At 45.1% G+C, this 24,360-nt stretch overlaps 1 protein-coding gene across 16 annotated transcripts in view; it reads right to left on the bottom strand.

Annotated features, from left to right (window-relative positions):
- MYLK4 (myosin light chain kinase family member 4) overlaps positions 1 to 24,360 on the bottom strand; it is a 93,391-nt gene that overhangs the window by 35,003 nt on the left and 34,028 nt on the right. For 3 of the 16 annotated variants that reach the window (XM_059937784.1, XM_059937782.1, XM_059937785.1), the window contains exons 2-3: positions 5,190 to 5,298; positions 1,902 to 3,912 (exon numbers count right to left, since the gene is read on the bottom strand). The exons of 6 other annotated variants lie outside the window; for them this stretch is intronic. In XM_059937784.1, coding sequence (XP_059793767.1) covers positions 1,902 to 2,153 — 252 coding nt within the window. In that variant the 5' untranslated portion in view covers positions 2,154 to 3,912; positions 5,190 to 5,298. Of the gene's footprint in view, positions 1 to 1,901; positions 3,913 to 5,189; positions 5,302 to 6,619; positions 6,710 to 8,712; positions 8,899 to 24,360 lie in introns of those variants that run through there. 7 more of the 16 variants (XM_059937778.1, XM_059937777.1, XM_059937788.1 and 4 more) reach the window with 6 other exon arrangements.

Here is a 24,360-nt window from a genome sequence, read left to right on the forward strand (position 1 = left end):
TAAACGAAATATTTAACCTCACGTTTCGCCTTTCCACAGCTTCCCCAGGGCAGCAAATTTTGAAAGCACGTTACAAAGCAAAGTGGCTTTCAAAGGCTATCTCTGAAAAACAGTGAGAAGCTGCAAAGCTCTTAGAAAGTCTCTGAATGTGGAATGTAATACAAACTCTGTAGATATAAACCCATCTGTTATGACTATCCCCAAACATTTAGTTGCCTGGTCCCTTCTACTCAAAGTAGGTCCGTGGCCAGCACCACCAGGGAGCTTGTTAGAAATGCAGACTGTCAGCCCCACCACACCCACCGGCTCAGAATCTGTGCTTTCACCAAGCCCGCAAGGCTCCCGTGAATGCTAACATTGAGAAGCGCTGGCCAAGCAATGGCCTAGGCAACACACATAACGACCTGGTGTAGAGATGGCCTAGGCAACACACGTAACGACCTGGTGTAGAGATGGCCTAGGCAACACACGTAACGACCTGGTGTAGAGATGGCCTAGGCAACACACGTAACGACCTGGTGTAGAGATGGCCTAGGCAACACACGTAACGACCTGGTGTAGAGATGGCCTAGGCAACACACGTAACGACCTGGTGTAGAGATGGCCTAGGCAACACACGTAACGACCTGGTGTAGAGAGACTTCTCACAGAATATTCATCACGGCCTCTTGCATTGATTTGAATCTTGCCTCCATCCACGAAGAGCGAATGTCACACTTGCGGAAGCTCAGAGGGGGGCAGGAGGGAAAGCGGCGGAGCCAAGACACAGCTCGGCTGGTCTGGAAACCAGTGGCCTTGAGGGGCGTAGGCGGGGGAATCCAGCACCGTGCTGAATACTAGTGACCTTTGCAGAATGTCCAGAATCTTGACACCGACCCAGGGGTCCTCACAGGGACTCAGAAGAGAATGCCAGCCTTGATACCACGTGCCGAGAACAGTCCACTCACCTCTGGGGTCTCCACTGATGGCGGGAGTTCTGGCCACAGAGAAAAGCAGCATTGAGGTGTGAAGGTCCTGCTACAGACTGAACGTCTGCGTCCCTACAAAATTCATATACTGAAGCCCTAACTCCCAGGATGAATGTATTAGGAGGCAGGGGCTTTGGGAAGTGATCAGGTTTAGATGAGGTCCTGCGGGTGGGATCGGACAATGAGATTAGTGTTTTTATAAGAAGAGGAAGGTATCAGGGTCTTCCTCTGTCCCTCTGCCCCGTGGGGACACAGGGAGAAGGCGGCCGTCTGCAGCCCGAGAGAGGGCCCTCATCGGAGCCCGACCGTGCTGGCCCCCAACCTCAGGCCTTCAGCTTCCAGAACTGTGAGAGACAAACGTCAGTTGTTCAGGCCGTCCAGGCCACGGCATTTTGTTACAGCCACCCCAGCTAAGACAGGGACAATGAAAACTGTCACAGTGGAAACTCTAGAGAATTAGGGATATGTTCTGATCAGCTCCAACCTGCAAAGAACACGGTTAGGATTATTAACACAAGTGCTATAACTTGGTTATAGCAAGCTATCAACTTTAAAAGGAACAAAAGTAATTTTATTTAGCCCAGTTCTTATGAAACAAAAGTTTAGAAGTACACAGACAGTACATGGCCTCTGATACGGTCTAGCCGCCTGTGCTTTTACTCCTAAGGTAGCCTTAAACCCTCAATTTACGGAGAACATAAATACCTTACTGAACTCTTGGTGTTTTTATCTCACTGTCTTTTGTCTTATTGTGGACGTATGGGAAACTATTCAGCGGGCACTTATACCAGTTATTAAAATAGGGAAATGCTTCAATACTGGTTGGTAAATAGTGGATGTCTTGCGACCTCCAGGGGTCCCCCCCAGCTCCTGACCCAGCTGCCCTGCCAGCCTCTGGACCTTCCTAAGACCCAACAACTCGGGAGTCCGTACCTGGCGGGGCGGGAACCTCTGAGTCCCTGCTCCGATGGGCGAGTGACTGAACTCCCAGTTTTTCAACTCAGTCCTGTACAGGGAACAGGGATAAAATATGAGTGCTCCTGGCCACAAGAGCAGACTCCTGGCTACACAATTTTCAATATTTGAATAAAGGCTTGTAATTTTATTTTTGCTACCCCTACGAGTTATCATTAGTGGGAAATTGGAAAGTGTGCCTTGACAGTCAAGGGGAGAGCCGTGGGCCATGAGTGAAGAGGACGCGGGTGTTTCTGCCAGCACCCCCTTTGCTGCCTTAGGCCTTGGGGCAGTGGTTCTGCAGTTTACTAAGCTCCTGCCCCAGAGAGCCTTAACTAGTAGCTCTGGGTTGGAGCCCGAGAACACTTTTCACGAACTCTGTGATTCTGATGTAAGTGGTCCAGGGGCCACACTTTGAGGAACCATAGGGGATTCCTACTCGTTATTCAACACCGTACCCAAGAAGGTTTCCCGTTGTGAATTCTCCCTTGAAACACTCCTTCCCTTAGCCTTATACTGAAAGAGGAATCAGTCCTTCTTCCATGTGTGTTGGCTGTGCATCTATCATGCATTTATCATAGCGACCCTGCCTAGACACCTCGGTATCCTTAGCGTCTAACTCTGTGCTTGATCAATTGATTAATTGATCAATCGATCGATTAGTAAGCGGGGGGATGCTGATGCCAGACGGTATTTGCTGAGCACCTCAGTCACCTGTATAAAATGTTATCTTGAGGGATGACCTATTTATTATATCCTTTATTACATCCTCCTCAGTATGAGGCTAGACGTCCAGCTCCCAGGCTCCTGGGCCACCTAGAAGTCCCCACGCTCACATAGTGGGCTTTGTGGGTCTGTAACTCTGAGAGAAAGCCCATGCTCTGCTCAGATCGTTGTGTCACCAGTTATGTATCATTTTACCACTTTCTCAACAAATGTCTCATACCTAATAAAAATCATTTGCTTAATGTATATATTTCAGATCTATTATTCATACCTCTGTATTGACCGTAACTCCCTTAACATGCTTCAGAGACACTTAATGAACACTTCCGATGATGGAAAGGAGAAGAGGTTAGAGTATCAGCACTGCTACGTTTTACTTCATTAGGATTATGAAACAGTTTTGCCTGAAGGCAAGAGTGAGCAGCAGCTATTTCCTTTGAAATGTCTGATTAAAGTTCTTTGTACATCACCTAGCTCAACACTGGAATAGGTGCTAAGTCAATGCCTTTGCCTTTGCCACTGAAGTCCTTCACTGTGTTTGCCCTGGGATTAAGGAGCCAGCCTATACGTTATTCTAATGCTCCTTCAGCTCTCCAAGTCTACGATGCCACAGGATCTAGACTACAACTTGGTAGAGTTAAAGGGCACACTCCAAATCTTTGTCTGCTGGCACGAAACCACTTCTTGGGGGCTTTTTCAAGTACCTTCACCCTTGGAATCTATCTCCTGTTGCGATGATGGTTTAGTAGTAACCAGATGCCTGCGTGGAAATGTCTTTAGGGCAGATCGTAGAAAGTAGTGTGCTTGTTTGTTTGGCTGCGTGATATTAATTTTCCATTTCTCAGCTGGCGGGGCGTTGCTTCAATGGTGTTGGCTTCTCCCCACTGCATTAGGCCCTGTCGACACGGGGAGGGGGCGGTCTCTTGGGAACTTTATCAACGGAGGCCCGTTTCCCCCTCTCCGAGGGGAAGGGAGTGTGGTGGGTTAGTCCTGTTTCTTCCCCAGCATCGCTCAGAGGCAGTGACGTGGGGATAGGCTTGTATGACGCGCACGTCAGCTCCTTTGCAAATTTGTAGTCTCGGGCAGCCTTGGCAATGAGCCTGTCCTCCTTCTTTAAACAGGGAGCTTCATTCACTGATTCAAATAAGAATAACAGTCTCTTGTTTGCCAAGGTGAGAGACTGCTGCGTCAATGAACAAAACCAATACAAGCGAAAAGGTAGCATTTTTCATTATGGAAATCAGCTCTTTATCTTCTACAATAGCTGAAGGCAGAACCAGGAGAAATAGGAAAAATCAGCTTAGACGAAACATCACAGGTTTAAATTAGATTTTAAAAAGAAATTAAGATAATGGAAGTAGTTTTCTGCACAGTCAGGTGGGTTAGATACATAACTGTTTTGTATTCCCAACCACACAATTTACCACAAAAGAACCCAGTATTTTAACAGTTCAAAATAAGACAAAGAAATAGAAAACTTACTAAATCATAAAATCTATTTAGAATTTGAAGAGACTTTCAAGGGCATGTAGCCCAATCAGCTCAACCGAAAATGAGAAAAACGAGATTCTTCCCAATTCCACCCAATTATAGGAGATTTTAATAATATTTGAAACGTTTCTGCTAAAAGGGGTGGCTCTGGATAATACTGGTGGTTCTTCCTACAACACCTTCATCCTTAAAAGTGTTAACAGGGCCTCATGGAGTACAGACTCTGTCCTCGTTTTCTCTCACTAAACATCTACCCACCACAGTACATATTCCAAATGTACACACAGTTCTCAATATCCCATTTGTTATTACACAGTAGTTTTCTGTGACTTTTAGAAGAATAGGCAACTATAGATGAATTTATGTTAGGAATTGGTATAAGCATAAGCATTAACCTGTGTTATGGTATCGGTTTGCCAGAGTGAGAAGGGCATAGGTCAAGTAAACTTTAAAGTGCCTATTTTTGTTTGGAGGAAAAGCCTCTCAAATAAGACACGATAATGGACAGGATTAAGGAAACTCGATTAGCACCTGCAGGAGGTATCTAAAGAGAGTCTCTAGGCTTGCACTGGACAGGGCCTGAGGACGAGGAGGGGCTGGTCTGCTTTCCTTGGCTTGTTGGGGCCCCGCCTGGAATTCCCTGTGGGTTTCAGGAGAGCAAAATCCTGTGTCGTGTACTGCCATAGGAAGCACAAACGGCGCACACGTGCTCGCCCACCTTCCTGGAGACCGTTTGCTAGACTACGCCCAGAACAGCAGTCAATAACTAAGTGCCTCCGATGGGGTGACGGGCGGCCTCGGCCGCAGCACTGCACAATCACGGCTGCAAGGTGCAGTCGTGGGTATTCCAAGAGCAGGACTGCAGTCCGTTTTCAGTTACGGACCTCGTATAAAACCGTACTCCATCTACATTCCCTCCATTCAGCTGTGCCCCCCTCAACGTGACTAATGAACTCTTTCTTCTCTGTGATCCTGACTGACACACAAAGGTAACCCCCTTAGGTAAAAGTCACGAGCAAAATGCTCATATAAAACCACGGGGGCCGATACCTGTTTGCTCTTTTCCTCTGTTAACTGAGAGGCACGGCGTGCTTCATGCTCACAGGCTAGGCTATCTCGTCAAATTCCAGAAAATACATCTAAACTGTGAAATGAGAAGCTGCTAAAAGAAAAAAAAAAAAAATAGAAGTAACTTTTTCCAACTCTTCTGGTCACATCTCATTATTTTCATGTATTAGAATTTAGGCAATAGTCTAAATATACTTGAATTTCACATTTAACGAGACCAGTTCAATTTGGCATTTAACAATCACTGTAAAATTTTTCATTTTGATTTAATTCAGTTATAAGCAATATATTTTTCAAACTGACCTCATTATTGGTGGAGTACATTTACACAAGTATATAACTTACAATAGCAACATCAGTCAAATCTGAACATGAAAGTTTCGTTTCTTTACATGCTATTACTTTGCTGTTGTTCATTTTCTATTCACTCCCACAGAATTACTCATATTGGCACCAACTTTGCCTATTCAATAGAGAAGTAGCATTATTTAAAAATAAATAAGTTCAGTTTCCAGGTAGATGTTATAAAAAAATATTAAGTACTTTTTATGACTTCTAGTCTTAGTTAGTATCACCTCAAAATTTCTTCTCTACTAAAAGTTATGACAATTAATGTCAAAGTCAAATGCAGGGTTTTTTTCTTTTTAATTTTAAAGAAAATGAACCAGATGAGGATTACAACTCCTATAAAAATCCACATTCTATAAAACGAGGACTCCAGCTGCAAAAAAATCCTCAACTCAAAATCCTAAAATCTAGGGGTTTTTTCAAGTGATTAAATAACTAAGACTAGTTTATATTATAATACGGATATATAATTTTTAATGGAATAGCATACCATTTATATGCATTTCATAATCATCCATATTTTTATTAAATCTTGGTCCCATCAATACTGATTTAACCAAATTTACGTCTGCAAAGTGTACATAACCTTTTCCCCCTAGATGATCTAATATCATTATTAAAATTTAAAAATAAGAATTTTGATAGAATTATCCTAACCCTATATGTAAATATACTTCCTCTAAACAATGTTTTATTTTAATAATTAATAATGTTAAAATAAGTTTCCTTACTAAATTCAAGTACTAATCAAAGAACACCAGCTCCAAACTAAAAAAAAACTTGGGAAAGTTGACTGAATCTATAAACATACTTGTGCTTAGAAATAATAGAAATGTGTTCTTAGGAGTGATATTCTTTGATGACAACTCTGTTTTTTAAATTTGCCTTCAAGCATTACATTTTGTTACCTTCTCTTTCAATAGTTTTTCAAATCATTTTTTCAGAGGTTACCAAAGAGTTGATCTTTTCTTAATCAAAGTTTAACATCACAGATTTGCCATACAATGTAGCCTTTGTCACCATGACTTTTGGCTGTGAAAAAAGGAAAAAAAATCACATCTCACCTTCCCATTCCCTCCAGTGACAGCACAGAAGGAGTTGTCCACTCTCAGATGTGCTGTGACCTAAGCCATCAGTCTCATTAGCCTCAGGTAGCCCAGGAGTTAATTAGGTACTAAGATGCTCAGGGATTCTGCCAGCTCTCAGCTTCTCACAGGGCTGTGTCTTGTTTATATCCAGGACTATATGTTCCTTCCACTTAATATTTTGGCTTCTTACTTTGTACTCCAACTCCAGTGAAAAGTTCTGGTCTCCTCCCCACCCGGCTCCCTCAGTGCAGAAGTCTTTATTAAGACCGGGTTTGTCTTCTGGCTGCGACACCTCAGTATTTTCCCTACACAGCTCACATCCTTGAAAACACTATCTGGTTTCTTTCTAAATGAGCACCTCTGGTAGGGCACTTGTAAAAATATCTAAAAGTTAAAATCTAAAACCTCCCTTTGTAAGCCATGTGCCTCTCAGGTTTCAGATGATGCCCATTCTCTTAGACGATGCTTTCACCTCATCCCATTAGTGGTCCTCATGATTTACGCGTGATCAGGAACTGAGAGCTGTTTGGCATTTCTTCCTGCTTTGGCCTTCATCTACCAGGCTTCTCCGTCCACTAGTGTATTTGACATCTATGAGCATTGAGCCCTGGTTTATTCTCCTTGGAGAACTCACCGACACTTTCAGCTAAACTCTATACAAATGATCTCAGAATTCTGTCTTTAATCCCATAATCCCAATGATTGCTAGATCTCAACATTTTGCCATGCTATAAGGCTTTCAAACGGTACAAATCTAAAATAAAACCCAACATCTTATGCCTGCATCGGCTTGCCTTCGGTGATTCCAGGCTCTGTCAACAGCGCTGTGACGATCTTAAGTGTAGATCTGCCAGGGAGCCCCAGGGTCCGGCTGAAAACAAGCCAGGGCCAGGCCTGAGCCTTGCACTAAAGTCCCCCATCCTCCCACCGGTACAGCCCTCAGAGGAGGCTCACCGACCTTAGACCCAAGGCCATGGCAAGCTCCACCGTGTAGGCATGCGACTAGTACCAGGACTCCAACAAGTGAGCACAGAAAAACAAATGGGAATCCAGAGGAACACTGCTGTGAGTTCCAAATGGGAGAACAAACCCTGAAAGGTCTGCTCGTGGTGAATAGGGCCCCGATGCTAAGCCTGGGTCCCAGGGTGCAGCAATAGTCTCTAGGGAGGAGCCCAACAAGGTCAAGATCTAGACTCGGCTCTGACACACACAGCAAAACTTGAAATGGGGACCAGCGAAGCCTGGTCCTAATGTCTGGGGTCTCCTTGGGAGACGGGGCGCTCTAGCCTGGGGACTTGGGTCTAGGAGGCTCACATGAGAACTCAGGGTGCCCACGGGGGAGCTACACATCTGAGAGCCATGGAGAGGTCAGGATCAGCTTCACGCAATGGCCTGATGTACAGAAAGGAGCCCAGGGGCTGGGCAGAGACACTTCATTTCCCAAGAATTCTGCTAGGGAGAATCTCCTAGACTAAAGCTCCTCTGTCTAAGGAAGGGCAGAGAGGTCAAGGCTGCTTAGCGTTTCCTGCCTCGCCCCAAGCCTGTGGGTCCACTGATCCCTGAGGCCAGCCTGTGGGGAGCTGAGGGCCAGGACACCTTGGAAAGGAGGCGGATGCTTACAACTGAAGGTCCTGAGAACAGGTTCAAGGTCGAAATGCACATTACAGGGCAGCGACCTGCGACCCCAGCTGCACCATAGAATCACCTGGAGAGCCTCTGAAAAATACCAGCCCTGGTGTCCCATTCCAGGCCAACTGTACCCAAGTCTCTGGAGTGGGACCCTCACTTCAACATTTTCTAAAGGCTTAGACTTGTCAGACTTAGCAAATGAAAACATAGGATGCCCAGTTAAATTCAAATTCAGATGAACAACAAATAATTTTTTAATATACGTTATGTCCCTTACTAAAAAAATCATTCATTGTTTATCTGAAATTCCATTTTAAGTGGTGCCCTGTATATTTTCTGGGGCAACTCATGTGAGTAATGTACAGTCAAGGCTTGGGGACAGCTGCCCTGGGGTTAGCCTGCCAAGGTCTTAGCCCTCTAATTTGCAAAGTTTGTCTTACGTGGAAAGTGAGTTCTGTCACAGCCGAGACTCTCCTGCGAGGTTTATGAACTAGGGTTTAATTCAACAGACTTCAATGGTGTGTGCAGGAGACAGCCAGGGTCGACAGCAGGGACGTAAGCAAGACAGTGTCGCTGTCCTCCAGGGACTAGCCGTCCAGAGGTGAAATAAAATAATACATTATTTCCTATTAAAATAAGAAATAATTTCTTTAAAATATTTACCCAATTAGTAACTGATCATGTTGACATCTCTGTTTATGAGAGAAGTCTATTTGGAGCAAGACTTGCAGAAATAAAACCTTTTAGATGGAATATCAAAACTTCATTCTTAAAAATTAACCACTTTGAAATACTGATTTAAAGCTTCTGCCGTCTATAGGTTTTCTGGCACCGAAAGCCACCTCCAGGTTCGGAGGATGCCTCACTCCTGCAGGCTGCTCTCAGCTGTGGAGGTGGAAGCTCCCAAGCCCTGGGGTTCCTTAGGAGATTCGAAGCACACCTTTTAGTGTTCTTTAAAGATGGAGTTTGAAATGTTGAACAGGATGACGCAAGGGACAAGGGGCCAAGTCATAGCACAGACTGTCTTACAATATCTCATAGTAGCACAAATACTTTGTTACTAATAACGTCCCAGGTACTGAAATCTGCCAGCCTTTCATTTTCCAGATCAGAGTGGTAAGTTTATTCTCAGAATAATGTCTCTTGCACTGACCAGTTTCCAGGTGCGTTTTCTTGAGTGGGAGGGACAGCGTGGACCTGTGGCCAGTCTGCTGGACTGTACGTACCCCGCACACAACCGTGGACACAAGTCCAGGAGGGGAACAGCCATCCTCCACATGTGCCACAACAGAAAGCAACTGAGGACCATGGCTCCAGGTTCATATCAATCCACAATTAACGTGTATTGAGGATGGTTCTCTAATTAACCACAACTTCACCCGGCTCTTCTGTTATCCAGTTTACATGCCTCTGAATTTCCCACAAGACATGGTAAGAAACTTAATTGCAGAAATTAATCTAAATCATGGCACTCTCACATCAGCCAGTTTAGTAACCCAGGAGAAAAAGGAATAAGATGAATTTAGCACGACATTTCCTTGATGAATGCAAGTTACAAAATTTTTGGCAATAGCAGCCCCTATCTTTACCCCCAGATGGTCCATATCCTAAATACTCTTAGCCACCAGTTACTTCCAAATTTTCTCATTAAATTCTCTTACCTATGGCTCAGTAGAGATGGAATGAAATGAGGGAAAGACTTTTTACTTTCAAACTTTGTTTGAGTATGACACGGGAAGGAAATTTCTGGCTATCCTGCATGAGCTTTTCTGTGGGGTGTCAGCCCTGGTTCACGAACAAGCTTTAACAGGGTGGTATCATCTGAGAAGCTGTAAAGTGCAAAGATGCTTTGGAAGGGCATCTCACACGTAACATTATCCACTAGTTAAAAACTATTTTTAAGTAATGCTAACGTTGGGTATCTTTGGTTTAAAAGACATAGGCAACTTTTAAGGTCTATAATTTTAAAGTAGGCTCTGAGGATTTCGTTCCAAAGAGCAACATAAGACTGGTGATTGTTTTTCATGATAACAAAAGCTCTTTCCTCCAGTCATGGCATCCTTGACAAAAGGTGCTTCTGTAAAGATATAAATAATAAATCAAAGTTATACATTTTGCAGGTAAATATACAATAGAATACATATCAGAGTTGGCACGTGAGGTAGGTTTTTCTCATCTTTTGTTTTAAAGCAGAAAAGGGCCTGCTGTTCACTGGTTTATTTAAGGAAACCATCTCCATGTTCCCACTAATGCTCACCGCAACCTAAAACCCTCAGGCGCTGATCCTGCTGTCCCTGTAACAACAGCTTCGTCATGCTCTGGGGCACATGCTCGGCAGAGGCCACCTGAGTTGAGGAATGACCTCCGTGGAGAGAAGCCACAAAAGTCAGCTGGTTGCCTTTGTCTATCAGTGGCGTCCACATGCTGTGTCCGAGAGCCCCTGTGTTCTTGGCCACTCAGGTCTCCAGCTAGTAATTCCAGAAGATGGACCATTTATGCGTGGGCTTGCATATTTGCAAATAGCCTGGTGAGGGCTGCCCAGACCTGTGTGTCTACTTCAGGCCACTTAAAATCCAGCAGGAAAGCACCAGTCACTCAAAGACCATTGCCAGTGACATAGAACTTCACATGATCTCTGACTTGAGCCAAGCAGGACAACAACAAGAGACCCAGGAAATTCTTTAGTCTACGACGTTCATGTTTTGAGAAGTTGGCTTTAATGATCATGAGAGCCATCGGCAGTGGTGCCTAAGCTTAAGCCAAGCAGAGTTAACCAGCCTGAGTCTCAAAGTCTCGTGAGGAGCACTGGTGGTACCCACCGAGGTTAGGGAGGCCCGGGGGCAGGGGCGGCGTGCCCGTCTTCATGGAGCTGGGCTTTACCACCAGGATTGATGGAGAAGGGGCCGGACGCAAGCTACACCTCTGCCGCTGCTCCACAGAATACTTTGCTTCAAGCCATACAAAGTCCTGAAGAAAGCAGGCTATTCAGATGCATGAAATCTTAACTCTCAGCGGGGATCATCTCTGTCAAATGGACCACTGGTCCACAGCCAGGATGCGGGGTTCTAGTAACGTTTCTGTTAACCAACTGCGTCCCCTGCAGAAGCCACTTCATATCTCAAAGACTATGGTTCTCTCAGTCAAATGGGCTTATCTCCGCTAGTTCCAAAGATTATTGAGAGGCTAAGATACAGTGACAAATGTGCAAGTGTTTTTGGAAAATGAAAAGCAACACAGACACTAAGTTGGTGTGGTCTCCCTGGAACAAGCCTGTTCAGCTGTCTGCACAAACGGTGTCTGCTCCGACTCCTCCGCTGCCTCGGTCAAGTCCACCTCCAACGCTGAAATAGGAGGAGTGTCCGTGCCTGACCCTGACACTTGGAAGAGCACTCTCCCATTTGCATAAGGGCTAGCACAAAGCTGTCACCAGTATTACGTTAGAGAGGGCCGTTCCCACCCCAGAGTCAGGGCATGATTTAATGGTCAAGAATCCCTGGAGAGGTCTCTGGGGATCACCACAGGCGGGCGATGCAGGGTTTCCCAGCCAGCTCCTTCTAAAGGTCGGATCCCGTATTTGGGCCCAGGCGTAGGTGGATGAATGTACCCTGAGCTACCATTTGGTGGAGAACTTTGCTTTCATGGTTCCTCCTCGAAACACTCCCACCAAACCCAGAATGAAGAATGCTTTTTCTTGAGTGAAAAGTAACATAAGCCAAAACCACAGCGAGACACCACCCCACACCCATCGCACCACGGAGCCTAGCAAAAAAACAACAAGTAAGTGTCGGTGAGGATGTGGAGAAATTGGAACCCTGCGCTCTGCTGGCGGAAACGTAAAATGGCGCAGCCACTGGGGAAGATAGTGTGGCAGTTTCTCCAAAACTTTAACGTGGAGTTGCCATATGACCCAGCAATCCCTCTTCTGGGTATACACCCAAAAGAATTAAAAGCAAGGATTCAAAGAGATATTTGCACACCCATGTTCATAGCAGCATTATGCACAATGGCCAAGATGTGGAAGCAACCCAAGTGTCTGTTGATGTGGTCCATCCATACAATGGAGTATTGTTCAGCCTTAGAAAGGAAGGAAATTCTGATACAGGCTGAAACCTGGAGCCTCTTTTTTTATGTTATGTATATTTTTATGTTTTATGTCATGTATATTTTACTGCGATTTTTAAAAAAGTAATATAAGCTAATTTCATATGTTTCACTGTTAGAGAACTTTCTTAGGAGAAAGTAGGCTGATCCAGACAATTGTGGGCTGAGAAAAGTACCGGGTTACGGTTTTCCTGCAGCATCAAAGGTCTGAGCACAGGAGCTTGTATTGACCAAGGGGAAAGAGCATATCCTCAAAGGCATCTGAATCAAGGGTTTCTGCTGACTTCCAAGAGTGAACTAGGCCTGCTTCCAGTGTCCAGCCTGTAGGATTGAAATCACAAACAAACATGTTCTGCTCAGGTTCAACTCTGCTTCGGAAAGAGGTACATCTTTGTACCATATAGAAAATAAAGGCATTTTCCCTGCCCGAGGAGGAGATGAAATGTCCACACAGTAGAAGAACTCAGCACACTCAAGTCCCTTGGAAAGTCCAAGATTTATGGACCCTCTTCTGTGCTAGCCCGGGGTCCATGGTTTGTTACACCCACCTCCCAGGCTCCCAAGACCGAGGCCGCCATGGGCTTTAGAGCCTTTGTGCTCTGCTCGAAGCCCCCCACGCCCTCCCATCACCACCCGTCCTCTGCTCCTTTAGAAAAACACTCCAGTGAATGCTTCTTTGTAAATGTAGAAGAATAACAGAAATGAAAGGATGCTGAGTGAGCACTGCTGAGAGCACACTGGCTAAGAGACATAATTATCTCATTTCTTCCTCTGTTCCCCAAAGTAGTTGAGGTTACTACTATGTGGTTAGAACATTTTAAAAATTGGACTTGGGGCTATGATCAATACTTTTAAATGATCAACAATTTTTATGGACACAAAATTGACAGAATTTTCAAGGTATCACAGTTAATCAAAATATCATAATCACTTTTCATTTTTGATAAGTTGAAAATAGCCCTGTATGTACTAAGCAATGAGCAGAATGTTTAAGAGTGATCCTTTTGGATAAATTCTTTAAATCACATACATATATGCTGGTATTTCTAAAAGAAATCACAGGAAATGATTAACAGTGTTCACTGTGAAAAGAAACTTGAATTGGGGCCATAGAGTAATTTCTCATCATTTTAGAGTTTCCTGTACAGTTCAAATTTGTTACCCCATGGTGTGTGTATACATATTCATTCATTCATTCATTCATTCATTCAGGATAGAATGCTGGGTATGCTCGGAGGAATAAGACAGAGCCCCTGACAGAAAATTCTTATAATCTAGTGAGAAAAACTGATAAGTACATTATTAAAATAATTATCATGTATGTGTTATAGTTGCTTAAGAAACTGGATTCACATCCTGACTTGGCCGTTTCCTAGCTGTATGATCTTGGGCAAGCCACTTAACCTTTCATCTGTAATCTTCATCTGTAAAATGAGGATAATAACAGTTCTTACCTTACAGAGTTTTCATGAGCATTAAGAGAACATATATAAAGCACTTAGACCAGTGCCTGGCACACAGTAAGCTCTCAACAAACGCCTGATGCTATTACAGTGAAGATACAGACAGGAATTACACCAGCACAGGGGAAAGAGGGATTCCTCCTGCCTGGGTCCTGGGTTATCAAGGCTTTGAAGTAGAGTTGCTGCTTGAGCCGGGCCTGAAAAGATAAATAGGTTTTTGCCAGGTGAATAGGAGGGAAAGGCCATCTCAGGGAAAGAGAACAGTCTGAGGAAACGCAGGGCGATGTGGGCGTCTGGACAGCCGCCCCAAACAGGCAAAGTGAACTCCTGAACTTTCCTTCCAGGAGCTTCTCAAGGAAATAAAAAAGAAAGAGCAACTTTGTTCATTTTTAAAGTCCAGTACGTAATTTGTGTAAAGTCTCACCCTTGGTATGGCATTTCAGACTCACTTGTTAAATTGCTTTTTTATAGTTTTCTTGGTAGAAGTTCACACCTGATCAAACATCTGTAAATGAGCCAGTATAAAAAATGAAAATCCTGAAATACAAAGCAGACACGCACGCAGACCTCCAGAGCGGATGTGCAGCGGGGAGTGAACTTGTACTTTTCGAAATCCAATTTGCACCTGCTTCTGGGGTCGAGCAGTTTACAAGATGCCGTTTGGCACTGGAAACGTTCACCCCAGCATCCACCACGTGGGACTCCAGATGAAGGTCCAGCACCTCACATCTGCCTGCTTGTCCCCAAGTCCGAGGCTGGCCTGTGACCCTGGGCTCCTCAGTTTAAAGCCACGTTGAGTAAGTACCTCTGTGTGGGAGTCTCCACGCCGAGAAGCTTTCACAGACCTCATCTCCATCCCCTTCCCAGAAGCAGATATTACTATTTCCTCCTTGTAGAGGGAAAGCTGCACTTCTGAGAAGTAAAGCCATTTGTCCAAGTTCCTGACCCATAGCTCAGGACTGTGTCCACCTCTTCTGCCTCCACATTCAGTGCTCTTTTGACTGCTACGAGTTGCCTCCTCTGAGAAATGCTTAAACCCAGCACACCAAGATGCCATACCCGTAGAATAGAGTGTTAGGGACGTCTGACCTGTGGTCTCCAGTCCACACACTGAGAAGCCCCTCGCTGCCCATGGTTCCAGACTCACTCTCAGCCTTGTGTCTGGACTGACCATGTCATAGGTTGCTAGCGGCCTATCCAATGTCCTTCTCCCATCTTCCCTTCTAAGAGACCCCTGGATAATGTGCTCGGCTGAAAAACTACATTCTTCAGCCTCCATTGCAGAGGGGGTGACCACTGAGACATAAGCATGAAAGAGCAAAAGGCTTTCAAAGGAAAACTTTTTGCCCTTCAGTCCTCAAGTTGCAACAAAAGCATTTGTCGTGTGTGGCAGGAGCTCCAGCAACCTCCTTGAGACCATGAAGAAAAGGCCAGAGGATTTCAGAGACCTTGGCTGTAAACCAACACCCCTGGACCTCTTGACTGTCAGGGTCTAAACCTTCAGGTATTTAATTCACCAGAATTAGAATTCTGTTTCTAGAAGTCACATACAATTCCTGAGTGATACACTGACTAAACATGGGCACGTACTAACTCTTACCATTGTTCAAATGTTTGTTTACACTGGTGTGGTTAGTAAAAGTCAAACCTGTTTGAAAGAATCAGTGAATAAAAATAGCTTTTAGTCATGTATTTTCTCAACAGAAAATAACAGAGGTATAGCTGCTATTATTAGGGAGTCTGTGAATTTTCAAATTTTACATTCATAAGGCTGAATGTCACTAGTCTCATTGGAGCCTTAAAGTGACTTTTGAAGGCCAGTTCTCTGCATTCTCTTTTACTCCACTGACATCACTTAGGACTGCTGTTGTAGACAGGCCAGCAAGGCGTGAGCAGAGTCCCGGGGCTTCTAAGGGAAAGCCAGGACTCTACACACACACACACACACACACACACGTTCTTCAAAGGGCAGGATGTGCAGCTAAATCTGGGCTTACATCCTTGAGTCGCATCCACCCACGCATGGGAGAAAGCACTCCAGTCCGCTCCAGGCATAAAGACCAGCACATTGGATGTTTATCAGTGAGGAAGGAAGGAAGGAAGGATGGAAGGAAAGAAGGAAAGAGGGAGGGAGGGTGGGAGGGAGGACAGAGCAATGGGCCATAGTAAAAAGAGACAAACCAATGGCATTTCCGGAGACCGGAAGGCTGAGGCACCATTTCCCCCTGAGAGCACGAAGAGAGGGCCACTGTCTCACAGGTACGTTTGTGAGTTTGAAAGCCATTAAATACAGTAACTTCCCATCTAGCGACAGAATTGAATGTGCCAAATAATTTTGTATTCATTGACTGTGAAAATGCATGGCATTTTATAGCCCTTGAATTCCTTGCCTGTGTTTAGCGGTTTATTAATTGTAGATGACATGTTACAGTTCAGTTTGCCTTTCTGTTATTTTCATTAGAGTAAACCCTCCACAATTCCAAGTTCAGGTAGATGAAAAGTCTGTAAAAAGAAAAATTTATGAAATTTGCTTAAAGAGAAGCAAGAATTTTATTTCAGTTCTGTTAATTCAGTAATACAGATTAATAGCTAATAAAGTGCAGTTCAGGGCATAGCAAATCAGATTCACATCAGTAGCAGCATTTGTAATCAGAGGAACTTTTTGTCTTTCTGCATATAAGTTCTAATAATATCCTTGAATATTTTTTCTCTTAACCAGTTTACCAATCTGCAGTGTCGTTTACACTAATTTTTTTAATTAAAAAAAAATGGAGAAAGGCAAACTTCAGCCGAGTCCATCATCACTAATTATAAATTAGTCAAGTTTGACCACGTGAGGTTTTAACTATACAGCTGACTGTGGTACCAGTGCTCTCATATTTAAAGAAAATTTGGGTTGATTTTAAGGTAGTAGCCCCTTCTGAATAAATGAAGTGAAATTAAAATTACTGCTGATATATTTGTACAAATGTCAATATACACTAGAACTGAACTAGAAGGCCCCCTCCGGTTTAAAACTGACCTCCGCAAAGTGTCCTTTCCTCCCTATCTTACTCTATGCTCTGCTCCTTCTTCAGACCCTATTAAAATAGCAGTAAAGGGACCTGTGAAACGGCAAACACACACACACGCACACACACACACACACACACACACACACAAGGTCAAAAAATAACAAGAGAAGACATGGCAGTAATAGAATTTTGGAAACTGGAGGCAGATGGGTAAGTGGTCATCAACTGGGTACAGCCAGGAAAGCTGAATCTTAAGACAGCAGAGGAGGAACACTGAAAAGCAACTTGAATTGTCCCGCAAAACACTGGAAACTTCAAAAAATACTAATCCCTTTATCTTAGTCCCTGAGATTACAATTTAATTGGTCTGCCATGTGGTCTGGATGTTGGCATTTTTAAAGATTTCCTACGTGATTGTAATATGCAGACAAATTTTGGGACTTCTGCCCTAATATGAAAAACAGAGGCTAAAACTAATGAAGCAAAGCAAGCTGGAGGAAGCAGAGGTGATGCAGAAAAAAAAAAAACTTTTTTAAAAACTCATCAATATCCTCATAAAACATATTAAATCTCTGTTACAAGAACAGGATTCCCATAAAAGAAACACTCAGAGAATAGGAAAGAGTTCCTGGAATTGACTCTGATAGTTGACAAGAGAACTTAAAGGAGCTTCCACAATAAAGAAATCTCCCTTAAAGCAGAGCAGAGGAGGAAAATAGAAGTGAAGGGATAAGAAATTTCGAGACCAGGTGAGGAGATCCAACACTCAAATACTAGGAGTTCCAGAACAAAAACAAGAGAACATGAAATTGACCAAGAGTTTCCCAGATGGAAGGATGTGAGAGCCCAGTAAACATCCTGCACAGTGGACAAAACACCCATACAAGGTCTGTCATTGTGAAATTTCACAATATCAGGGACAAATAGAGGGTGTCACAAGCTGCTAGAGAGAAGAATATCTGCCACTTACAAAGGGTCAGGATTCTGAACTCATTTGGACTTCTCAACAGCAACATGGAAGCTAGAAAATGACGGTACAATGCCTACCAAATTCTGAAAAGAAACTATTTTGAACCCAGCCAGATAAACTATTATCCAAGTGCATGTGTAAACTAAAGACATTTTCAGACGTGTAAGATCTCAAAAATATCACATTAGGAAACTACTGGAAGGTGTATTCCATCTAAACAAAGGAGTAAAACAAGAAAGAGAAGCAAAGGATACACAACAGAGGATGCCCTATCCAACAGAGGATAGGAGACAGGGTTTCTCCAGTAGAAATGCTAGGACATCAGCTGTGCTTCAGGCTTAGAGGGCAACCACTGTACAGTAGAATAAAATTCAGATTGGTCAGAAGTCTCTGGGAGGAATTTCTTCAAGAAGATAAATTTGATAGGATACCTAATGTATCTGAAGGTATGTAGAAAAGATTTGGACAATTAATAGATGGTTTGGTTTTGAATTCATGATACGTACTTTTAAAAGCTAAGCAAATTTTAAAAATCAAGGCGACCAATAACTCCAGGGAAAAGAAAGGGCTGAGCAAAAAATGAAAATTCATAATAATGCTCTACATTGCTCTCAGTCATTGCTCTCACAATAACTGAAACACTGAATTTTTATTTAACCAAAAATTATAATATAACTATGTTGGGAGAATGGGGAAAAGGAGCAAAACATAAAAGGTGTGTGTGAGGGGGGTGAAGGTAGAGATGAAAGAGACCCAATCCTTACCTTTCTCTCAATACCATTTGATTTGAAAAGCTTAAATATGAAAAGGAAAAAGAACATACACATTATTTAGATATATGGAGATAATTGAAAGAATTAGCTAAAACAAATGAAAATATTTACCTCTGGTGAGGGGGAACATAGGGACAAAAGTAGTAGAAATACTATGTCTCATGAAAAGCTTTGAGGAACTTTTTTTTTTTTTTTTTTAAATCTTGTGTTCCAAACCCCTAAATCTGGGTATGTTATCTTCTCAAATGGTTGCTCTTTCTTTTTTTTTTTTTTTTTAAACTTTGTGTTTATTTATTTATTTATTTATGGCTGTGTTGGGTCTTCGTCTCTGTGCGAGGGCTTTCTCTAGTTGTGGCAAGCGGGGGCCACTCTTCATCGCGGTGCGCGGGCCTCTCATTATCGCAGCCTCTCTTGTTGCAGAGCACATCAGCAGGCAGATTCTCAACCACTGCGCCACCAGGGAAGCCCAGCTTTGAGGAACTTTATGGATCTTTAGAGTAAGTGAATGTATAATGAATACCAAAAAAATTATATGAAAAATCTAAAGATTTTTATGTAAAAATATTTTTATGTATTTTATATAAAAAATGTTTACTTATGAGTGGGCTGTCCCAATTTTTAGCATGACAATTGAAATCCTATTATATCACCTTAATAATTTGTTTTTACACTGAATAATTCACATTTTTTTCAATGATACACCAACCTCTCATATTTTCACTTCTTTAATTAAAAAACGGAAAGTTGGGGCTTCCCTGGTGGCGCAGTGGTTGAGAATCTGCCTGCCAATGCAGGGGACACGGGTTCGAGCCCTGGTCTGGGAAGATCCCACATGCCGTGGAGCAACTGGGCCCGTGAGCCACAACTACTGAGCCTGCGCGTCTGGAGCCTGTGCTCCGCAACAAGAGAGGCCGCGATGGTGAGAGGCCCGCGCACCGCGATGAAGAGTGGCCCCCGCTCGCCGCAACTAGAGAAAGCCCTCGCACAGAAACGAAGACCCAACACAGCCAAAAATAAATAAATAAATAAATAAATTTTTTTAAAAAAAGGAAAGTTATGCGAGCTCTGATAATTATCAAGCTGATCAGGTAGGGCCCACCCCTGCAGAGCATCGGAAAGAGTCTATTTTAAAGCTTGAAGTTGGAGCAGATGTGCTCAAGCAATCCCACACGCAAACGCTGGGGGGCACAGAAGATGCTCAGAAACGCTGGGGGGCGCCCTCGGCCTGGGCGCTCCTGAGGTTCTCCTGCCCTCACTGGCACCCCAGGGGCTGCGTTTGCTCTTTCATTTAGAATCAATTTTCCATATTTCCTCTTCAGCGTGGCCCATCCAAAGCACCTCATAAAGTTAGGGTTTTGGCTTTTCACATCTTCAGTAAGAGCTCAGGTGGAAGTGGTCGGGCTGTGGGTGCCTCTGGCTCCAGCCATCCCGGGCTAGACAGATGCCCTTCATGAGGCTGCTAGCACTCGTAGGAGCTTTGCTATTTCTGGGCTCTTCTCCACAAAGGGATTTTGTCTGTTTCCATACCCGTCACCCTGGCTCTCTGGTGGATCACTTTGAAGACGGCCTTGCCCTCCTTCAGTGCCCTGCAGCCAAGAACGGCATTTCTACTCCTCGCCCAGCACCTGTGCCAATGGGCTAGACTCACAAGGGCCATTGCGGCGACTTCCTAGTCACCACCACCAAAGCCATGGATCCTGGCGTTCCTGCTCCTCAGGGTCCAGCAGGGGCTTGCTCTGGGCAGGGGCATATTAAGGAAAAACAACAGGAATCCCAGAGCATTCACATCCAAAGGGGCTCTGAAAAAGGTGCTTCGACTTTGATCCAGCTGAGGAGAAACAAATCCCTACCTCAAGCAGAACGGCATTTAGAGACCCTGGCTGAGGAACAAAAATGCAAAGGGTCAGTGAGAGCCTTCTGAGAAATCGTGGAGGAAAGAAGATAGCGTTTTGGGGGGCGGGGGGGGTGGCAAGTATAAAAAAAATCACACTACAGAAACTCATCCTTTAGACCTCTATGGTCAGTTGCTAACCTCATGTGTACTGAGGGAATATACATCAGAACTCCACATACATCAGGATTCAGTATTAAAACAAAATAAAAGACTCCTACGGCTGGGAGTGGCATTAAGTGTGTCTCATCCAAGCTCCTTTTACAACATCCTGACACATGGTTCCAGCTTCAAGCCCACGACTTCCCCAGCCTGTTCTGGGAGGGCAGGACCTCAGGATTTGGAAGGCCCTTCTTGTCCACCAAGGTCAGAACTCCTGGTGTCTTATCTTCAAGACACCGGCCTCAAGGATCCACCCAGGAGCAAGTAGGGCTTCTCTCACTGTCAGCTGCACACATTAACCCGGAGTTAAGGGCACTGGGACATTTCTGAAAAGGCTAGGAAGAAATCAGCATCTCCAATGTACTTAGGAAACGTACACCGCTTGTGAAAGTCCAAAAATGGTACTGAGACACTGTAGCTGCAGAATTGCAAAAAAAAAAAGTAAAATGTTTCAGGTTACAGACAGATGTAATAAAAAGCAGAGCAGATGTAGTAGGTGAGAAAGAGGAAGGGGGTCCGGGCACACAAAGCCGTAGCCATTTGCCAGGAAATGGTTTAAGTGCTTTGTGTGAAACCAGGTCTCAGAGTTAGGGGTTCCGCTTAAGTAAATTCCATCCTTGATGTGCTCTCCCTGTGGCCGTTCACACCAACTCAGAGGAGACAAACGCCATGCCTGGGGTTGTTAGGTGACTACAGGAGACACAGTGAAATGCAGGAGAGGCTCAGAAGAGACTCAGACCTTACCATGTAATTACTATGTAATTAACCAAATGGTAATTCAGGCTAAAACAGACTTCTATGTACACATCTTAAAACTGGATATTTTTACCTTGTGGCAGGAGAGACCACTTTCATGATACTTTGAGTTGTAAACATGTCACAGGCTGTTGTCCTCTGAAATGGGGTCCTTGTAGAGTCCCTGTGGGGCTTCAGAGAACATAGATGTGGGCAGATGGGTGGCAGCCCCAGAGCTTGGAGAATTTGCTCTTTCTGGTCGACCTTCATCAATCTTGAAGAACTGGCTCCATTAACTAACTCAAAGTCAAAGGCCGCTGCCCTTTAAAACGAAATGGGTCCAACACAACCTCAAACACAGGCGTTTGGATTCTGTTTCCCTACGATTCTGGCCCCAAGGAAGAAGCAAGACACTGGAAACCCTACAAGGATTTTGGGGTAAAAATGGAAACTAAGAAGGGGGACATGCCAGGAAAGGGGCTGCCCAAGGTCGGGGGGCGGGGCCACTGGAGAGCTCCCCCTTCTCCCCCAGAGCCTCAGAGCACAGCCCTCCGCACCGGTGGGCAGGAAACCTCCAGAGGTCAGGCATTCTTTCACTGAAAACAAAGTCTGTGTTCCCAAAATGTTAGAATCCTAAGAATCACTTAAGCAGGACTATTAGAAATTTGATTTCATAGGTCTGGAGTGATTGGGTCGCATCTCATCGTTATTATCATTAATAGCAACCACTTTCTGAGGACTCACCACGGCCTGGCTGCCCTTGTTTAGTCCGCTAAGTGCTCATGTCCCCTCCCTTCTACACAGGTAAACTGAGGCTCAGAAAGGTTCTGCGGTGACTCCAATGTCACTTGGGTAGTGAGTAGCAGAGCCCAGATCTCTGCTTCTAAAGGTAACCAGGTACCGCAGTTTGAACAACAAGGTCCCCACAAGGGGCATCGGACACCAGGCAGTGGTCCTAGGCTGTGGGAAGGCGGTCTTCGTACGTAGGGCGTGGGGAGTCAGTGAAACCTTACTGCTCTCTGCAGAAGGGAGGTTTGCACCCCACCAGTCTGGAGGGGCCACTTGTATCTCTTTAATTTAACTCATCCTGTATTGTTTGAAGAAAGAGCTTAAAAATAAGAAAGTTTGGCAATCGCAGCCTTGAGGAGATTTAAGCCCTTTATCAGGACCTCGGGGCCTTGAGCCCGCCTGCCTTTCCATCCTCACCTCCTGCCACCTCCCGTCTTACCCAGCCTGCTGGGCCCCTTCTTCTACCTGTGACTTTCCCACCAGGTTAGGCTGGGACTCCAGAACCAAGCGGGGGGGACTCCAGAACCAAGCGGGGGGCCCTCCAATGCATTTCTCTTCCATTCTGGTTATCACGGTGACCAAAAGTCCTCTGTACACGGCCGGCTTCTCTTCACCAGCGTGGAAACCCAGGACAGTCACATCTCCTTCTTCTTGACTTTCAAATCAATCTGTCAAGCCCCCGCCTCCCAGTCAGCCACTCTCTGCAACCCCGCAACCCAGGCGAGAGACCACCCATGGTGCCCGCAGGCCCCCGGTGTCTGAGCTCCGCCTCTGTCCCTGCCTTCTGCTGGGCTGTGACAGCACCCAGATCTGTAAGGACACCGGTGCCCCAGCAGTGGGCACGGGCGCCTCCACTCCCTCCGTTTCCAGCCCACCAGCTGGGCCCACACCCGGCTCCCGGGTTCCAGGGTCAGCTCACGGCCACCGTCACAAAGCACCTCGTGGGCAGCCTGTTCACAGGCTGTGCACTGCTACAATGTAACTGAAAAGACAGGAGGCCCGTGAAATGTGGATTTCAGAGAAGCAACGAGTAACTTCTGAGTATAAGTATGTCCCAAATATTACATGGACATACTTACGCTAAAAATGATGCATTATTTCTCTGAAATTCAAATTTCACTGAGGTCCTGAACTTTATTTGGCAGCCCTGCCCGAGCCCCTGCCTGCAGCCCTGGGCCAGACGCCCTCGTTAGGCCTCTTGGGACCCTGTCTGGACTGTGGGCTCAGTTCATCGGATGTGTCTTAGTGACTCTGAACCTCCTGGGCAGACGCTGAAGGCCTCATTTTGTTCCCTCCTCCGGGGCATTTTTGAGCGTTTAGTACCAAGACCCCTGGGAAAGCAGTTTTTGACAAACTACAAAGGAGCCTATTAAAACCTACCCCGGGGCAGTGGTCTCTGTGATTTTTCATTGACGTAACCGAGAAGGGTCACTGGAGCAACTGCTCCCAGCAGGAGCTCCGGGCCAAGCAGCTTTACCTCGTCCAGGTGTCCAGGTGGGGACACGGTCGGCAACCTTCAGATGCCTCCTCTCCTCCCCTCTCGAGCACCGCCTTCCCAGGAAACCCACCACAGTCTTTCGCAAATGCGTTATTTTATTTGGAGTCTTAGGAATAAACTCTCAGCAGTTCAACAGGAATGAGTGGTCAGCTGGCTAAGAACAAAGCTCGTCGTGCCAGCGAGACATCCACGGTGTGTGCTTCACACGCTGAGCAAAGCTGCCGGGGTTGGGGGAGGAGGAAGGTGGGCTGAGAGCCAGTTGTGGTTGAGCTCTCCACCTCGGGGCTGAGCCCACGAAAGGGACTTCTTCTCCCGTAAGCGTCGTCGGCTGGCCAGGATGTCAGGCCACCGGGCACATGGAAGGATGTCCCCACAAATCTACTGCCCTGGGGGGAGCAGTTTGGAAAACTTTGTACCACAGGACTTTGCCAGCCTGGTGTGACCCTCTAGCCCAGGAGGACAGGCGGAGAAAGGGCGAGAAAACAGAGGAAGGGGTCAAGTCTCAAACACCCAGCTTTCCTTAACTGCACATCGACTAAAGAACTCTAAATAGCCACAGAAGCAGGTCCCTCCGTGGTTAAAGGCTCTGGCATTTACTTAAGAGGCTAATTCTCAGGCCACATTCTCTTACTCAGCACTTTTAATCAAAATAATCAGTCCAGTGTCTGAGGAGGAGCAGGGAATGAATGGGG

The sequence above is a fragment of the Balaenoptera ricei genome, chromosome 11, assembly GCF_028023285.1.
Source record: "Balaenoptera ricei isolate mBalRic1 chromosome 11, mBalRic1.hap2, whole genome shotgun sequence".
Classification (NCBI taxonomy): domain Eukaryota; kingdom Metazoa; phylum Chordata; class Mammalia; order Artiodactyla; family Balaenopteridae; genus Balaenoptera; species Balaenoptera ricei.